The sequence below is a fragment of the Lipotes vexillifer genome, unplaced genomic scaffold (genome assembly GCF_000442215.2).
Source record: "Lipotes vexillifer unplaced genomic scaffold, Lipotes_vexillifer_v1.1 scaffold104, whole genome shotgun sequence".
Classification (NCBI taxonomy): Eukaryota; Metazoa; Chordata; class Mammalia; order Artiodactyla; family Lipotidae; genus Lipotes; species Lipotes vexillifer.
Genome location: NW_006789458.1, coordinates 1,021,295 through 1,034,846, shown reverse-complemented (window position 1 = coordinate 1,034,846; position 13,552 = coordinate 1,021,295). Strand labels below are relative to the sequence as shown.

General features: G+C 40.1%; 2 protein-coding genes across 2 annotated transcripts in view; both read left to right on the top strand.

Annotated features, from left to right (window-relative positions):
• Positions 1-2,815: 2,815 nt before the first annotated feature.
• OPN3 (opsin 3) overlaps positions 2,816-13,552 on the top strand; it is a 60,377-nt gene continuing 49,640 nt past the window's right edge. The window contains 2 exon segments of the mRNA XM_007462642.1: positions 2,816-3,144; positions 3,182-3,630. Coding sequence (XP_007462704.1) covers positions 2,816-3,144; positions 3,182-3,630 — 778 coding nt within the window.
• CHML (CHM like Rab escort protein) lies at positions 7,888-10,334 on the top strand. The gene has a single exon (XM_007462622.1). The coding sequence runs from the start codon at positions 7,914-7,916 to the stop codon at positions 9,864-9,866; it is 1,953 nt and encodes a 650-aa protein (XP_007462684.1). The 5' UTR covers positions 7,888-7,913; the 3' UTR covers positions 9,867-10,334.

Genomic DNA, 13,552 nt, shown 5'->3' with positions numbered 1-13,552 from the left:
ACACCACATAAAATTTACCATTTCAACCATTTTAAGTGTACAATTCCGTGGCATTAAGTAATTCACAATTTTGTGCAACCATCACCACTATCCATTTCCAGAAGTTTTGCATCATCCCAAACTGAAGCTCTGTACCCATTAACCACTAACTCCCCGTTCCTCCCTCCCCTCAGCCTCTGGTGACTACTATTCTACTCTCTGTCACTATGAATTTGCCTATTCTAGGTACCCCATATAAGAGGAATCTGTAATATTTGTCTTTTTGTGTCTAGCTTATTTCACTTAGCATAATGTTTTCAAGGTTCATCTATGATGTAGCATGTATTAGAATTTCATTTATTTCTATGACTGAATAATATTCCATTGTATGTACATAACACATTTTGTTTATCCATTTATCTGTTGATAGACATTTGGTCTATTTCCATCTTTGGTTATTGTGAATACTACTGCTATGAACACTGGTGTACAAATACATGTTCCTGTCCCTGCTTTCAATTCTTTTGGCTATACATCTAGGAGCAGAATTGCTGGATCATATGATAAACCTGTGTTTAACATTTTGAGGAACGCCAAGCTGTTTCCACAGTGGCTGCACCATTTTACATTCTCACCAGCGGCACAGCAGGGTTCTAACTTCTCCACATCCTTGTCAACACTTTTTAGTTTCTTTGTTGTTGTTGTTTTTATTTTTTGATAATAGCCATCCTAGTGGGTGTGTGGTTTTGATTTGCATTTCCCTAATAACTGAAGATCATCTTTTCAAGTGCTTATCAGCCATTTGTATGTGTATCTTTGTAGAAATATCTATTCAAGTCCTTTGACAATTTTTGAATTGGGGATGTTTGGCTTTTGTTGTTGTGTTGTATGAGTTATGTGTTCTGGATATTAATCCCTTATCTGATATATTATTTGCAAATATTTTCTCCTATTTTGTGTGTTGTCTTTTTACTCTCTTGATAGTGTACAAAAGTTTTTCATTTTGATGAACAAAAGTACAATTTATTTTTTCTTTTGCTGCCTATGCCTTTGGTGTCATATCCAAGAAATCATTGCTGAACCTAATGTCATGAAGATGTTTTGTTTCTTCTAAGAATTCTATAGTTATAGCGTTTAAGTTTAGCTCTTTGAGTCAATTTATGTATATGGTATAAGGTAAGGTTCTAACTTCATTTTCTGCATGTGGATATCCAGTTTTCCCAGCACCATTTATTGAAATGTCCTTTCCCCACTGGGTAGTCTTGGCATCCTTGTTGAAATCTCTATTCATTACATAGTCTGTCCTTATGCCAGTACTGCACTTGCTTTTTAAGTTGTAGTATTTTTGGCATTATCCTACAATTACATAATTCTGAAAATGAATAGAAACATATATCATTACTGACAAAGTGAATAATATTTGTAGTATCATTACCCGTTTCTGTCGAGTATAATAAATAACCTTAACAGTTCATTGTATTATAAAAATAAATCTATCAAAATTCTTAAACATTTGCCAAAACCCTCTTATTCCCTTTTTTTTCCTTCACTGATATTATTCCTCTTGCTTAGGCATTGCCCTGGACTTTACTCTAAAGCCAAAGTCCTTTTACTAAAATAGCCAAGAACCTGCATTATCTGGCCAATCACTGCTCACCTACTTCTCTGCCCTTATTTCATAATTCTCATTCCACTCCAGCCACATTGGTTTCTTTGTTTTTCCTCCAATATGCCAAGCACAGTCCCACCCCATTACATCTACCCTGTGCCTGCAGTACTCAGTGAAGCTATTTGTAACCACGCTGTACAAAATAACAACCTCTCCCCTCCCTCCAAAATACCCTTTCTCTGCTTTACTTTTCTTTATGTCACATTTCACAACGCTACATATGTACTTATTTGATAATCATCTGTTCTCCCAACACCACCAGAATGTAAGCTTTGTGAGAGCAGGGACTCAGCACCCATGAATGAATGAATGCTTTTGGAAAAAATGACTCCTCCTGCATTCATTCAACTAATATTTATTGAGACCTTACTGTAGACTAGTCAGTAAATGCTGTAGACATTAAACATACACAACTTGTTAAATGGTTGCATAAATCTAAAATACAAAATTAAATGAGTTTTTTAAAGAAGTGGGTAGGTCAGTCTCACAGACAAATCCAGATTGGAAGCCTTAGTGACAAATCAAGATTTTAAGGACGGAGCACACTGCCCCTCAGCTATTGCCCAATGCACCCTGACGATTAGATTTTACCCACCAAGGAACTTGTAATGGAGGTTCATTGAGGCTAGTCGTTTTCTACCGATCTTTTGAATGGAGATGGGAGGAGGCACACACCGTGGAGGGCAATTACTTTGCCCTTGCACAGACCCTGTGCTAGCCAGCAGTGCCCAGGAAAGGCTGCAGGTCTGGCTAGGGACTGCATCCCCTCGGGCCCTTTTGGGGCCTGTGCAGAGGCAGCAGCGCAGCCCTGCAAAGACTGATCAGTTCACGGACCTGTGCTTGACTTGCCCTCTGTTTTCACTGTGTAAAAGGCCAGAGGAAATGTGCTGCTTCAAGTATAGCACCACCTCGGCACCTGCTAGATATGGTCTGGAGCTTGAGAGCGCAGCCTGCGGGTCGCCACAGTGAGGGCCTTAGCGACAGGGTGTATCCACTGCTACTTCAGGGAGGGCAGGAAGGACAATATGGGCAGGCCTGGGGTGTGGGCTGGGTTTGCATTAAGTGTGCGACTCCGTTTGGCAGCGGGTCGTAACAGCTTCCTGGGGAGGGAGAAGCCAAGGACGGTGTAACCCACTCATGAGCACGTGGTGGGCCAGGAGCCCATAAATGTTCCTGAATGAGTGGGTGGATGGTGCACGCCAAGAGGGCTTCCAGCTGGGTGGGGGCGAGCTGCGGAGTGAGGAATCACGGTGGTTGATCCGCCTCCCGGCTCTCACTGACTGGGCGGGTGGGGCCAGGGTACGAGAAGGGGTCGAGGAAAGAGGAACCTGGAAAGCAGGCACTCCGCTAAGACTGCGAGAAGGGGCGGGGCTACAAGGCTCTTCGCGGCGGGACTACAATGGCGGGAAGGGGCGGGGTTACGAGGCGCGCCGGGGGCGGGGACGGGGCCCCGAGCGGCATCTAGCTGCCCGCGCATTGGCCGGAGTGGGTGACGGGTACCTCGGAGCGCCCTGCGCCCCACCCGGAACCTAGCGCGCCGGCGCCCAGCTTGCGCGCGGCAAGGCGCTGGTGCTGCGGCGGCGGTGGCGGCGGCGGCGGCGGCAGCTACATGCTCAGCAAGTCGCTCTACCCCGACCGGGTCACGCAGAACGGCGGCGGCGGCGGAGCCGGCTGGGAGGGCGGCGAGGGTCAGTGGCCTGGGCAGCCGAGGGTTACGCAGCCTGTCAGCCAGGGCGCCTACGTGCTTCTGCTCGGCTCCGTGGGACTGCTGGGCGTCGGCAGCAGCCTGCTGGTGCTCGTCCTCTACCTCAAGTTCCCGCGGCTCCGCAGCCCCGCCCGCTTCTTGCTGCTTCACGTCAGCCTCGGCACGCTGCTACCCTCCGTCCTCCGGGCCGCGCTAGCTTTCGCGTTCCGCCCGAGGGGCGGCGTGGTGGGGGGCGCCACGAACTGCGTGTGGGACGGCTTCAGCAACAGCCTGTGGGGTGAGTGGCCGGGCTAGACCTCCCGCTCCTGCGGCCTCCTGCCCCCGGCCCTGCCCCCTCCCGCTCCTGGACCCCAACCTCGCGGCGGTGCTCCCCTGACTTCACTTCCCCCTACCTCTATTCTTCTGATCTCACCTCCTCCCTTGTGACCTCACCTTCCCCCTGATCTCACCCGCTTCCCCCCACCTCTGCTCCTTCCCCGCCGACCTCTCCTCCTCCAGCACTCGCTGATCTTCCTCCCTCCCTGTGCTCACCAGGCCCCACGCCAACCCAAACCCCAGCCTGTCTGCAGCCCCATCTCCCCTGTGCCCACCTCCTCCATACCCCTTTCTGGCCGCTGTGCAACTCATCTCACTTCTCTGCTTTCATCTCCTCAATTAATTCAACAGGGCACGAGACAATGGCTTTTACACTTTGAGGAAAGAAATGAGGGGCTGTGGAGTTAAGAGATTCAAGGAAAAAAGTGTTTGATTTGTGAAAGTTGGAGAGGGTGATGAGGAAAGATCTAATTCCTATATTACTTCCCTAAAGTGAGAGGTAGAAACCTAACATAGTAGTAATGTGTAAATTCTTTGAAAAATTTGCCCATTAGCGGTTGTAAACCTTTGACTGCTTCCTAGGAAGTGAGATCGTTTTATTCAGGTCCTCAGAATGCAAATTGGCATGTGCCCTATTAGCTATTTTTACTATAATTTCCTCCTTATAGTTTCCAGCACACCAAAATCTAAGGTGAGTTTGCAGATGGCCCAGAGAATCCCAACTCAGATGAACAAATAATTAGCTGTGCAGCCAGTAGATTTCATTAAAGTAGAACATGATAGTGAATACAATACTCTTAACCCATATGGAAGATTTAAGTCTCACTGAGACTTGACATTTTGAAGGATGAACCACCCAGTGTGTCATTGAAGATGTGATTTTTCTAAGATTAGGAAAGTATCCTTTTGTGTGTGCACCAGAATTTCATTTGTACAAAGATTTGAAATAGAACTGTATATTTCTCAGGTCTTAAATTTCCTTTTAAAAAAAAAGAATCCTGAAATCCATTGATAAATTTATTACTGCCTTTATCTTGGCAGGTTTATGAGAATAAAGTCTTTGTAGTGTTATCAAAAGTATTTTCTTATTCACCAACCTTCTATGTGGTGACAAATCCAACTATTATATTTGTTATGATTCCTTTTTTTATATTTTGAGGGAAACAAGAAAATGCAGTAGAAATCATAATTTTATTTATTTGATTGTCTCAATGATTCTAATATTCTAATACTACCTACCCCTACCCCTTCCCCAATAACCCCTTATCTGAGAACTTCATTTATACAAAGATTTGAAACTTGGGAGGGGGTTGTAGGTGTGTGAAGGTGGTGATATAGATCACACTATAGATTACACTCTTTGTATTAATTTAAAATACCTAACAGGCAATGTTTCAGGCAGGGCTAAGCTTTAAAGAGGGCAATTCAAGCCAAGCCCTAAAGTGTCATCAGTAGCAGAAATTGGGTCACAGACATTAAAGTTCTTATCTTAAAGAAGTGTTTTTTTCTGTGCTGGGAAATTCAGCTTCTATCCTGACTCGGTGCCTGGGAATTTGAAAACAGGGGTATATTGAGTTTTTTATTAGTACCAGCATTCCCCTTCTTCCTCATCTCTTCTATCTTGTGGCCCCACCCTGCTGTGTCTCCTTGCCTCCTCCATCCTTTATCCTCCCTCATCATCCCTGCTTAGGCTGCACCCCAATCAGAAGGGATTTTCTAAGACTGCTAGAAATGTTCACCACACAGTATTTTGCCTGACTACTGCTCTTTCTCTGGGCATTTCTTTAGTGCTTTCAACAATGACTTTAACCTGTTTTTAAGTTAGAGGTGGAAACTCTGGGGCAAGAGGTTCTGAGTCTTGTTTAAGCCCTGGGAGACAAGTCGATAGTGGGTTATGGTGGAGCTGAAAGAGTTCTTAGCAAAGATTAAGAGTTTCTTTGCCTGGGTTAAATTCCAAAGACTGTGCTTCTAGGTAAGAGTTAAAGATGAAAAGAGGGAGCGTGCTTCCCTCATTGTTATCCCTGAGTAAGAACTAACCAACCATGGAGTACTGAAGGGGCAGAACATTTTAAAATACCAAAAGTGGCTGCTTGCTCCAGAGGCTTCTGGAGAGACTGCCCTATCAAGTGGAAAGACCACTGGCCTGATGGTGTGAGAGTGGGTCCCACTCTTGATCCTGTGGCTACCCATCATGTGGACTTTCCCAGTCACTTAATTTCTCCAGCCATCAGTTTTCTCATCTTTTTTACGGGGTAGTTGAGCTAAATGTGTTAAGGTTGTCCTGTCCTGCTTTGTATTACGAGGACTCGTTGGATACCTATAGGTTAGAAGGTGCCTGGTTTTGGCACTTATAGCTTATATCCTCTCTCTTACTCCCAACCCTCAGCTGTATCCCCTTCTAAGCTGAGAATAAGTACATACTATGGTTACACTTCTTCACATACCTTCATGGGTTCTGTCTTCCTCTGCACACCCTGCTGGAAGAAAGCAGAATAAGTAACTCAAACATACTCACATACTTATGTGAGTAGGCCTGGCAGCCACTTCATTCTGTGCTCAGTTCCTTGTTTCTGAGGGAATGTTGAAAGCAAGTGGAATCCCTGATATTCTTGAGGCAGAGGCTTTGACTAGGCAGGACTATTAAGATTGCCATCTCAAACTGAGCAGTCAGTTCAGTGAATTAGTCAATTTAATCTAAGTTCCAATTCAACAGCTTGTTTTACAGATGTCTAGGATAATTAGTCATCTTAGCCTAGGCAGACCCAATATGCACTGATCAGTAAGTATAGTGGTAGGAAAAATCAGAGCTAAAGAAACTCACTCTTACTGTGCAATTATGATTGACAGAAAGGCCACCTAGCATGTGTTTGTAATGCTTTAGCCTAAAGACTTCCAGGTGAGTATGCCTTTCAGCCCTTTGGCTGTTGCATCTCTGGCCATACCTACCACCACACAGGTGTTCTGCACGTGGAGTATAATCAGGATGATGCTGGACAGGAGAGACTTTCTCCACCACCACCTCCTATCCCTTGAAAAACAAGAACAACAAACAACATGTTAATCTTGGCAGAGGGTGTTTGGACAGCCCTTTATCTTGGAAGACAAGAGATTCAGGATCTCAGAGCTAGAGTCTCACAAAATGCAAGTCACCCTATATTGACTTGGGTTTTAGAAATAGGTGTTATTTTATGTTAAGATATTTTAACATATGGACCCAGGACTTTTCCTTTTTAACGTATACCTAAAAAACACACCTGTGCGTATGTACATTCATATAAGGATTTCTTATAAAAATATTTTCCCTTCAGTAGACCAATTCTTCCATATACCTAAATATTTTAAAATGCTAGTTGTATTATTGTAATTCTTTTTTAATAATCTGAATAGCTAATTCAGTTGAAATAGTCTCATGTTGCTCCCATAAGATTCAAGTGGTAGGTGGGACATGGAAAAATCTTCTATTCATCTGTCCTAGAAGCATCCACAGACCGTATTGCCACAGAAATATGCATAATCATGACAGTGTGCACATTGTATATAGTCTGTTACCATAAGCACAGTGGAGTCACATGTTACTTGCAATTTAATCTCGCAGTTGTATATCGTTTATTCAGATATTTAAAAGCAAAAATTATAGAATTGTATTATGTTAATTCTTCTTTATTTTTGTGGGATGTTATTTTATCCATTCTTCATTGTTGAATTACCTGATTTGGAGGAGTCTGTATCTTTTGTTCATTTTCAGGAAATTAGAAAAGATGTGAGAAAGCATTTAATGACTTGCTTTAGTAGAGGCTCATGTCCTAAAAACAAGTTGGGCTCCATTGGATTGTAATTGCTGTTGCATGAAATTACTTTTCTCTTAATATTGTTTACAATTGTATTCTTTCTTGAATTTTCTTCTTTCAGAGAAGAGTTCCAGTCACAAATGCATATGTGATACATTTTGACATTCACTGCTAAGATGAAATGCAGAAGTGAACACCACACACTCATTCTAGTATTCTCAGATATGATTAGATGTACTTTATCATGTTTTTATGCTACTGAGCTATAAGAAAAAAATACTAAAAAAGGGTAGCAGTTAAACACCTAGGACCTGCAACTTCAGTACGTCTGGGATGATCTGGAATATCACAAGGAGAGATTTTATTACAGCATATTCACACCTCATCTGAGCCCTCAGCCTATGTTCATACACATTTCCTTCATTAGAAGTTGTCACCAGACACTTTACCTCCCAGGATGGACAACAGGCTCCCAACAGAGTTTGATGTGGTTGTAATAGGGACAGGTTTGCCTGAATCCATCCTTGCAGCTGCATGTTCCAGAAGTGGTCAGAGGGTTCTGCATCTTGATTCAAGAAGTTACTATGGAGGAAACTGGGCTAGTTTCAGCTTTTCAGGATTGCTCTCCTGGTTGAAGGAATATCAGCAAAACAGTGACATTGGGGAAGAAAGTACTGCTGCATGGCAAGACATGATCCATGAAACAGAAGAAGGCATTACTCTTCGCAAGAAGGATGAAACCATTCAACACACAGAAGTTTTTTGTTATGCCAATCAGGATATGGATGACAATATTGAAGAGATTGATGATCTGCAGAAAAATCCTTCCTGGGTAGCATCTAGTACCCTCATTAAACCTCTGGATTCTGCATGCTTGTCTGAAGAAATGCACTCGTTATATGTTTCTAGCTATGAAGTGCCCTCAAAAGGCACTCCAGAAAACAATGGAGAAGTAACTGATACAGCAGAAACCTTGGTGAAAGAAGAATATTGTGGATATAAAACTTACAAACACAGAGTTTCAGATGGTGCTAAAGACGAAATCAAACCTATATTGGAAGACAACAGTGATCCACCAAAGAGAAACAGGATTACTTACTCTCAAATAGTTGAAGAAGGCAGGAGGTTTAATATTGATTTGGTATCAAAGCTGCTTTATTCCCAAGGACTGTTAATTGATCTTTTAATCAAATCAAATGTTAGTCGTTATGCAGAATTTAAAAATGTCACTAGGATTCTTGCATTTCGTGAAGGAAAAGTAGAGCAAGTCCCTTGCTCCAGAGCAGATGTCTTTAATAGCAAAGAGCTCACTATGGTTGAAAAGAGGATGCTAATGAAATTTCTTACATTTTGTTTAGACTACGAACAACATCCTGATGAATACCAAGCTTTCACGCAATGCTCATTTTCAGAGTACTTAAAAACCAAAAAATTAACCCCCAGCCTCCAACATTTTGTACTACACTCAATTGCAATGATGTCAGAGTCATCTTGCACAATAGAAGGCCTTAAAGCAACAAAAAACTTTCTTCAGTGTCTTGGAAAGTTTGGCAACACTCCCTTTTTATTTCCCTTGTACGGCCAAGGAGAAATTCCCCAGTGTTTCTGCAGGATGTGTGCAGTTTTTGGTGGAATATATTGTCTTCGCCATAAAGTACAATGCCTTGTAGTTGACAAAGAATCTGGAAGATGTAAAGCAATTATAGATCACCTTGGTCAAAGAATAAATGCTAAATATTTCATTGTGGAGGATAGTTACCTTTCTGAGGAAACATGCTTAAATGTGCAGTACGAACAGATCTCCAGGGCAGTGCTCATTACGGATCAGTCTATACTAAAGACAGATTCAGATCAGCAGATTTCCATTTTGATAGTACCTCCAGTGGAACCAGGAGCATGTGCTGTTCGAGTCACTGAATTGTGTTCTTCAACCATGACGTGCATGAAAGACACCTGTCTGGTACATCTGACCTGTTCATCTTCCAAAACAGCAAGAGAAGACTTAGAATCAGTGGTGAAGAAATTATTCACCCCATATGCTGAAACAGAAATAGACAAGGAAGAACTTGCAAAGCCAAGACTCTTGTGGGCTCTTTATTTTAACATGAGAGATTCCTCAGGAGTCAGCAGAAGCTCATATAATGGCTTACCTTCCAATGTTTATGTCTGCACTGGGCCTGACTGTGGACTAGGAAATGAACACGCAGTCAAGCAAGCTGAAACACTCTTCAAGGAGATCTTTCCAAGTGAAGAATTCTGCCCCCCACCTCCAAATCCAGAAGACGTTTTCTTTGATGGTGATGATAAGCAACCAGAGCCTCCTGGAGCCAATACTATAATAATAGCCCAACTAGAATCCTCTGAGGGAAGCAAAAACCTAGAAAGCTCAGAGAAGCACCTTCAAAATTAGAAAAAAAGCAAACTGGAAATGCTACTGAGGGCCTTCATCCAGTATCAGAATATTCTCATTTAAAGGACAGTTTCCTATATGAGTAATTAGAAGTGGTTATTTGATGAATGGCATGCAGATGTTGTCTATAATTCTCTTTGTGACTTTCAGTTATTGGATGTATTTGTTAACCTATCAATAATTGATTTATTGGTTATTGGACTTCTTTTTGTTTCAGAATGGGCTCCATGAGCCAGAATCTTAAACAGGGTTAGCTTTATTTTAGTACTGGGTATATATGTGAGGGTCCCATATTAGCCATGGTGCTTAAAGGAAGATGGTATTGTATCTGCTGATCTTCAGATTTTATTATTGTCTACAGAACAATAACATCTAAGGAATATTTTAATTACTTTTGTAGCTATTACAGTTGCTACCACCTCTGAATAGTGAAACACAGAGGAAATTATGTGGGTCTTTTCTTTATAATATAAAGATAATATATTAAGTATGATCCTTTATTTGTGAAGGTGATGTCTACAATACATCTTGCAATTTAATTCTGCTTGACTCTTGTAACCAATGAGGCAGTGATGCCACCACAGTCTTATACATTGCAAAAAGAGTCAGAGTTCATTTAGTAGTTGAAGAGCTCATTGTTGGGAGGTTCAGTCCAAAGAAAGTCTAGGGGAAAAGATTAGTTCTGGTTTAATATTTCAGAAAATTTCTGAAGAGCACTGCTCTGGCACCTAAAAGAAAAGAACTTCTAAGTAACTCAGGCTAAAGAAAAAATAAATTGCTCCAGGAAAAGATATTACAGAATGCTTGTTCTGAAATGCTAAGGAGAAACTGAGTGAAGCATTTTTGACATGGGATTACAGATGGTTTTTAAAATCCATCTGTAAATAGATTTCCCAAGGTTTCTCAGTGAAAGTGAAGCATACCATCTTGTTGACTCCACCACTTTAATTAATAACACTACAATTGATAGGAGTGAATCAAAGGAGGGTTACCATGTCCCTTTGGTTGTGTCCCACCCCACAAATAATGAGGTAAATGCCTTCGTAATCAACTCCTGCCTCTTAGCTGTTATCTAGAGGATAGAAAACATTTTTTTCCAGAACTACCAGAAGTCATAAAACTGGTTATACTCTAGCAGCAGAAGCTTGTGGAGCTGTCAGAAGAAATAAACTTCCTTCTCTTTAGGTCACTGTTTCCATTCCTCAGACAGAGAATGATAATCCTATAGGAAGGATTTAGGAAGGGATAGGAAAGGATATAGGAAGCCCTTTTAATTACAGTTTTTGTCCTGGAACAGAGCATTTGCTATGTGCTAGGCACTTATTGTGCTCTCTAATTACAGTTTCTCAACAACCCTGTGAGGCAGATATTATTGAATACATTTTCAAAGAGGAAATAAAGACTTAATAATTCTCTCTGAGTCTGGTTTGTGGAAGAGCCAACATTGGAATCCAGGCTTTCATGATTTCAAAATCTTTCAACTGACGTTAACTGTTAGAAGAGTGTAGGTACTGTAGGAGAAGGAAAAGATGCTCATGAAAACCAGTCTAGCATTGCTAGTGAATCAAAGTAGACAGACATCTCTTGGCTTATTGAGTCAGAGAAATATGAAAATAAAGATTAGTTAAAAATAAATATGGCTTAGAGCTATGGATCTCATTGAAGCAGAATTTGTCTAAAGGTTTAACAAAATCATACTTTTTAATGTATCTTTTGATTATTGTGTTATAAAAAGTAATGTTACTAGGCCAAAATATGCTTTGAATAGTCTTTTGTTGATCTTCTATATGTGAGGAAAATGAAACAAGAAAGATTTAAGTAATTTTCAGCTTACTGAAGTAGAGAAGTCATTAATTGGTATTAATACATATGTTTTGAATCTAGCAGATCTATTATTGGGTGGATTCTAAGGCTTAAACTTATCAAAAAACTGAAATAAATAGACCTAAAAATTAGTTATTAAAATGTAAAAGAATTTAAGATGTTAAGTGAAATGGAGGTGAAGGTAATCCAGACCTATTGAAAAAATTTTAATTTCTGTATCATGAATATTTTTATTCATAAGAATTTGAGAAGGGCAATGAGAAGTTGCAAAAAATGATAGAACCAAAGATAATGGAAACAGGAAAATATTAGATTAGATAAAATAAGGGTTTTAAAAACTAAGAAAATGAATATATTGGTTTCCTACTTGAATGCAAATAAATTGGAAATGAAAAAAGTTATTACCAATAAAAAGCATTTTAAAAATTAGAGGATATTATAACCTAGTATAATTTTCTGGCAAGTTGGAATTTTACCCTTATGGGCTTATTGGTGAACTTTTTCAAATGTTCAAAATATAAATAATATCTGTATATCAAAAGATGATATAATATTTGCAGTTTGAGGTTAATATTGTCTCAATGCTAGGAGTCAAACATTTTGAAAAGGGTCTCATTCTGAACAAATGCAGAATATTAGCAAATGATACACAACATAAAAATAATTATTTACTGTGACTCAGGATTATAAGGTTGGTGTTCAACAGAATAACCATTAAATCAATATCAACAGAACAAAATAGTAAAAATGCAAAGTATTAAGTACAGGTAACTTTAAAAATATTAATAAAATTCATCATTTTTTATTTAATTATCTCTGGTAGTGGTTTTTTTGGTTTCTCATTGTGATAATTACTAAAAACCAAGAACTAATATCATTCCTATTAGGAAAACATAGGAAACATTTCTCAAGCAGAAATTAAATAATCTTGGCACTACTTTTATTTATATATGGTTGAAATAGCTTGTCATTATAATAAATCATTAATAAGCATTCATAAATGAGAAAGATAAGGAAAGAAAGCACAGATATTTTCTATTGACATGACTTTTAAATTAGTGAAACCTGTAGTATCATAAACATGCTGACAATAAAAAACTAATTCAGGAAGTTGCAGGATATATAACTTTTAAAAATTAATCTTATTTCTTGGGCTTCCCTGGTGGCGCAGTGGTTAGGAGTCCGCCTGCCGATGCAGGGGACGCGGGTTTGTGCCCCGGTCCGGGAGGATCCCACGTGCCGTGGAGCGGCTGGGCCCGTGAGCCATGGACGCTGGTCCTGTGCGTTTGGAGCCCGTGCTTCGCAGCGGGAGAGGCCACAACAGTGAGAGGCCCGCATACCACAAAAATAAATAAATAAATAAAATTAATCTTATTTCTAGATTCAAACAGTGACAAACTACAACTTAAATTGTTTGGGTATTAACATATACAAGCCATTTAAAAAATTATACAACTATATTGAGGTAAGAAAGATACTTATATAGAAGCAGGTTACAGGAACTGCATCCTAGTATAATGAAAAGGTAGTAAATAGGAAATCTGAAAACCAAAATTAGAGTCCTCACTTTACTACTTACAAGTTGTGTAATCTTGGGAAAATCATGCCTACTTTCCATTTCACCATCTATAAAATAGAAATAATGCTTTGCAGAATTATTATGAGGATTAAATTAATATAAAAGAAATTATGTCCAAAGGACTGGCAATAGGGTGAAGTTAGTATGTAGATTTACTACACTTCCACTTAACGTTCCAACTGGATGCTTTATATAATTTGACAGAATTGTGATAAATAATTTAGGAAAATAAGGATTTGTCTTTTTAACTTGGGGAAAAAAGGGAGTTTTGCACTTCAGATTG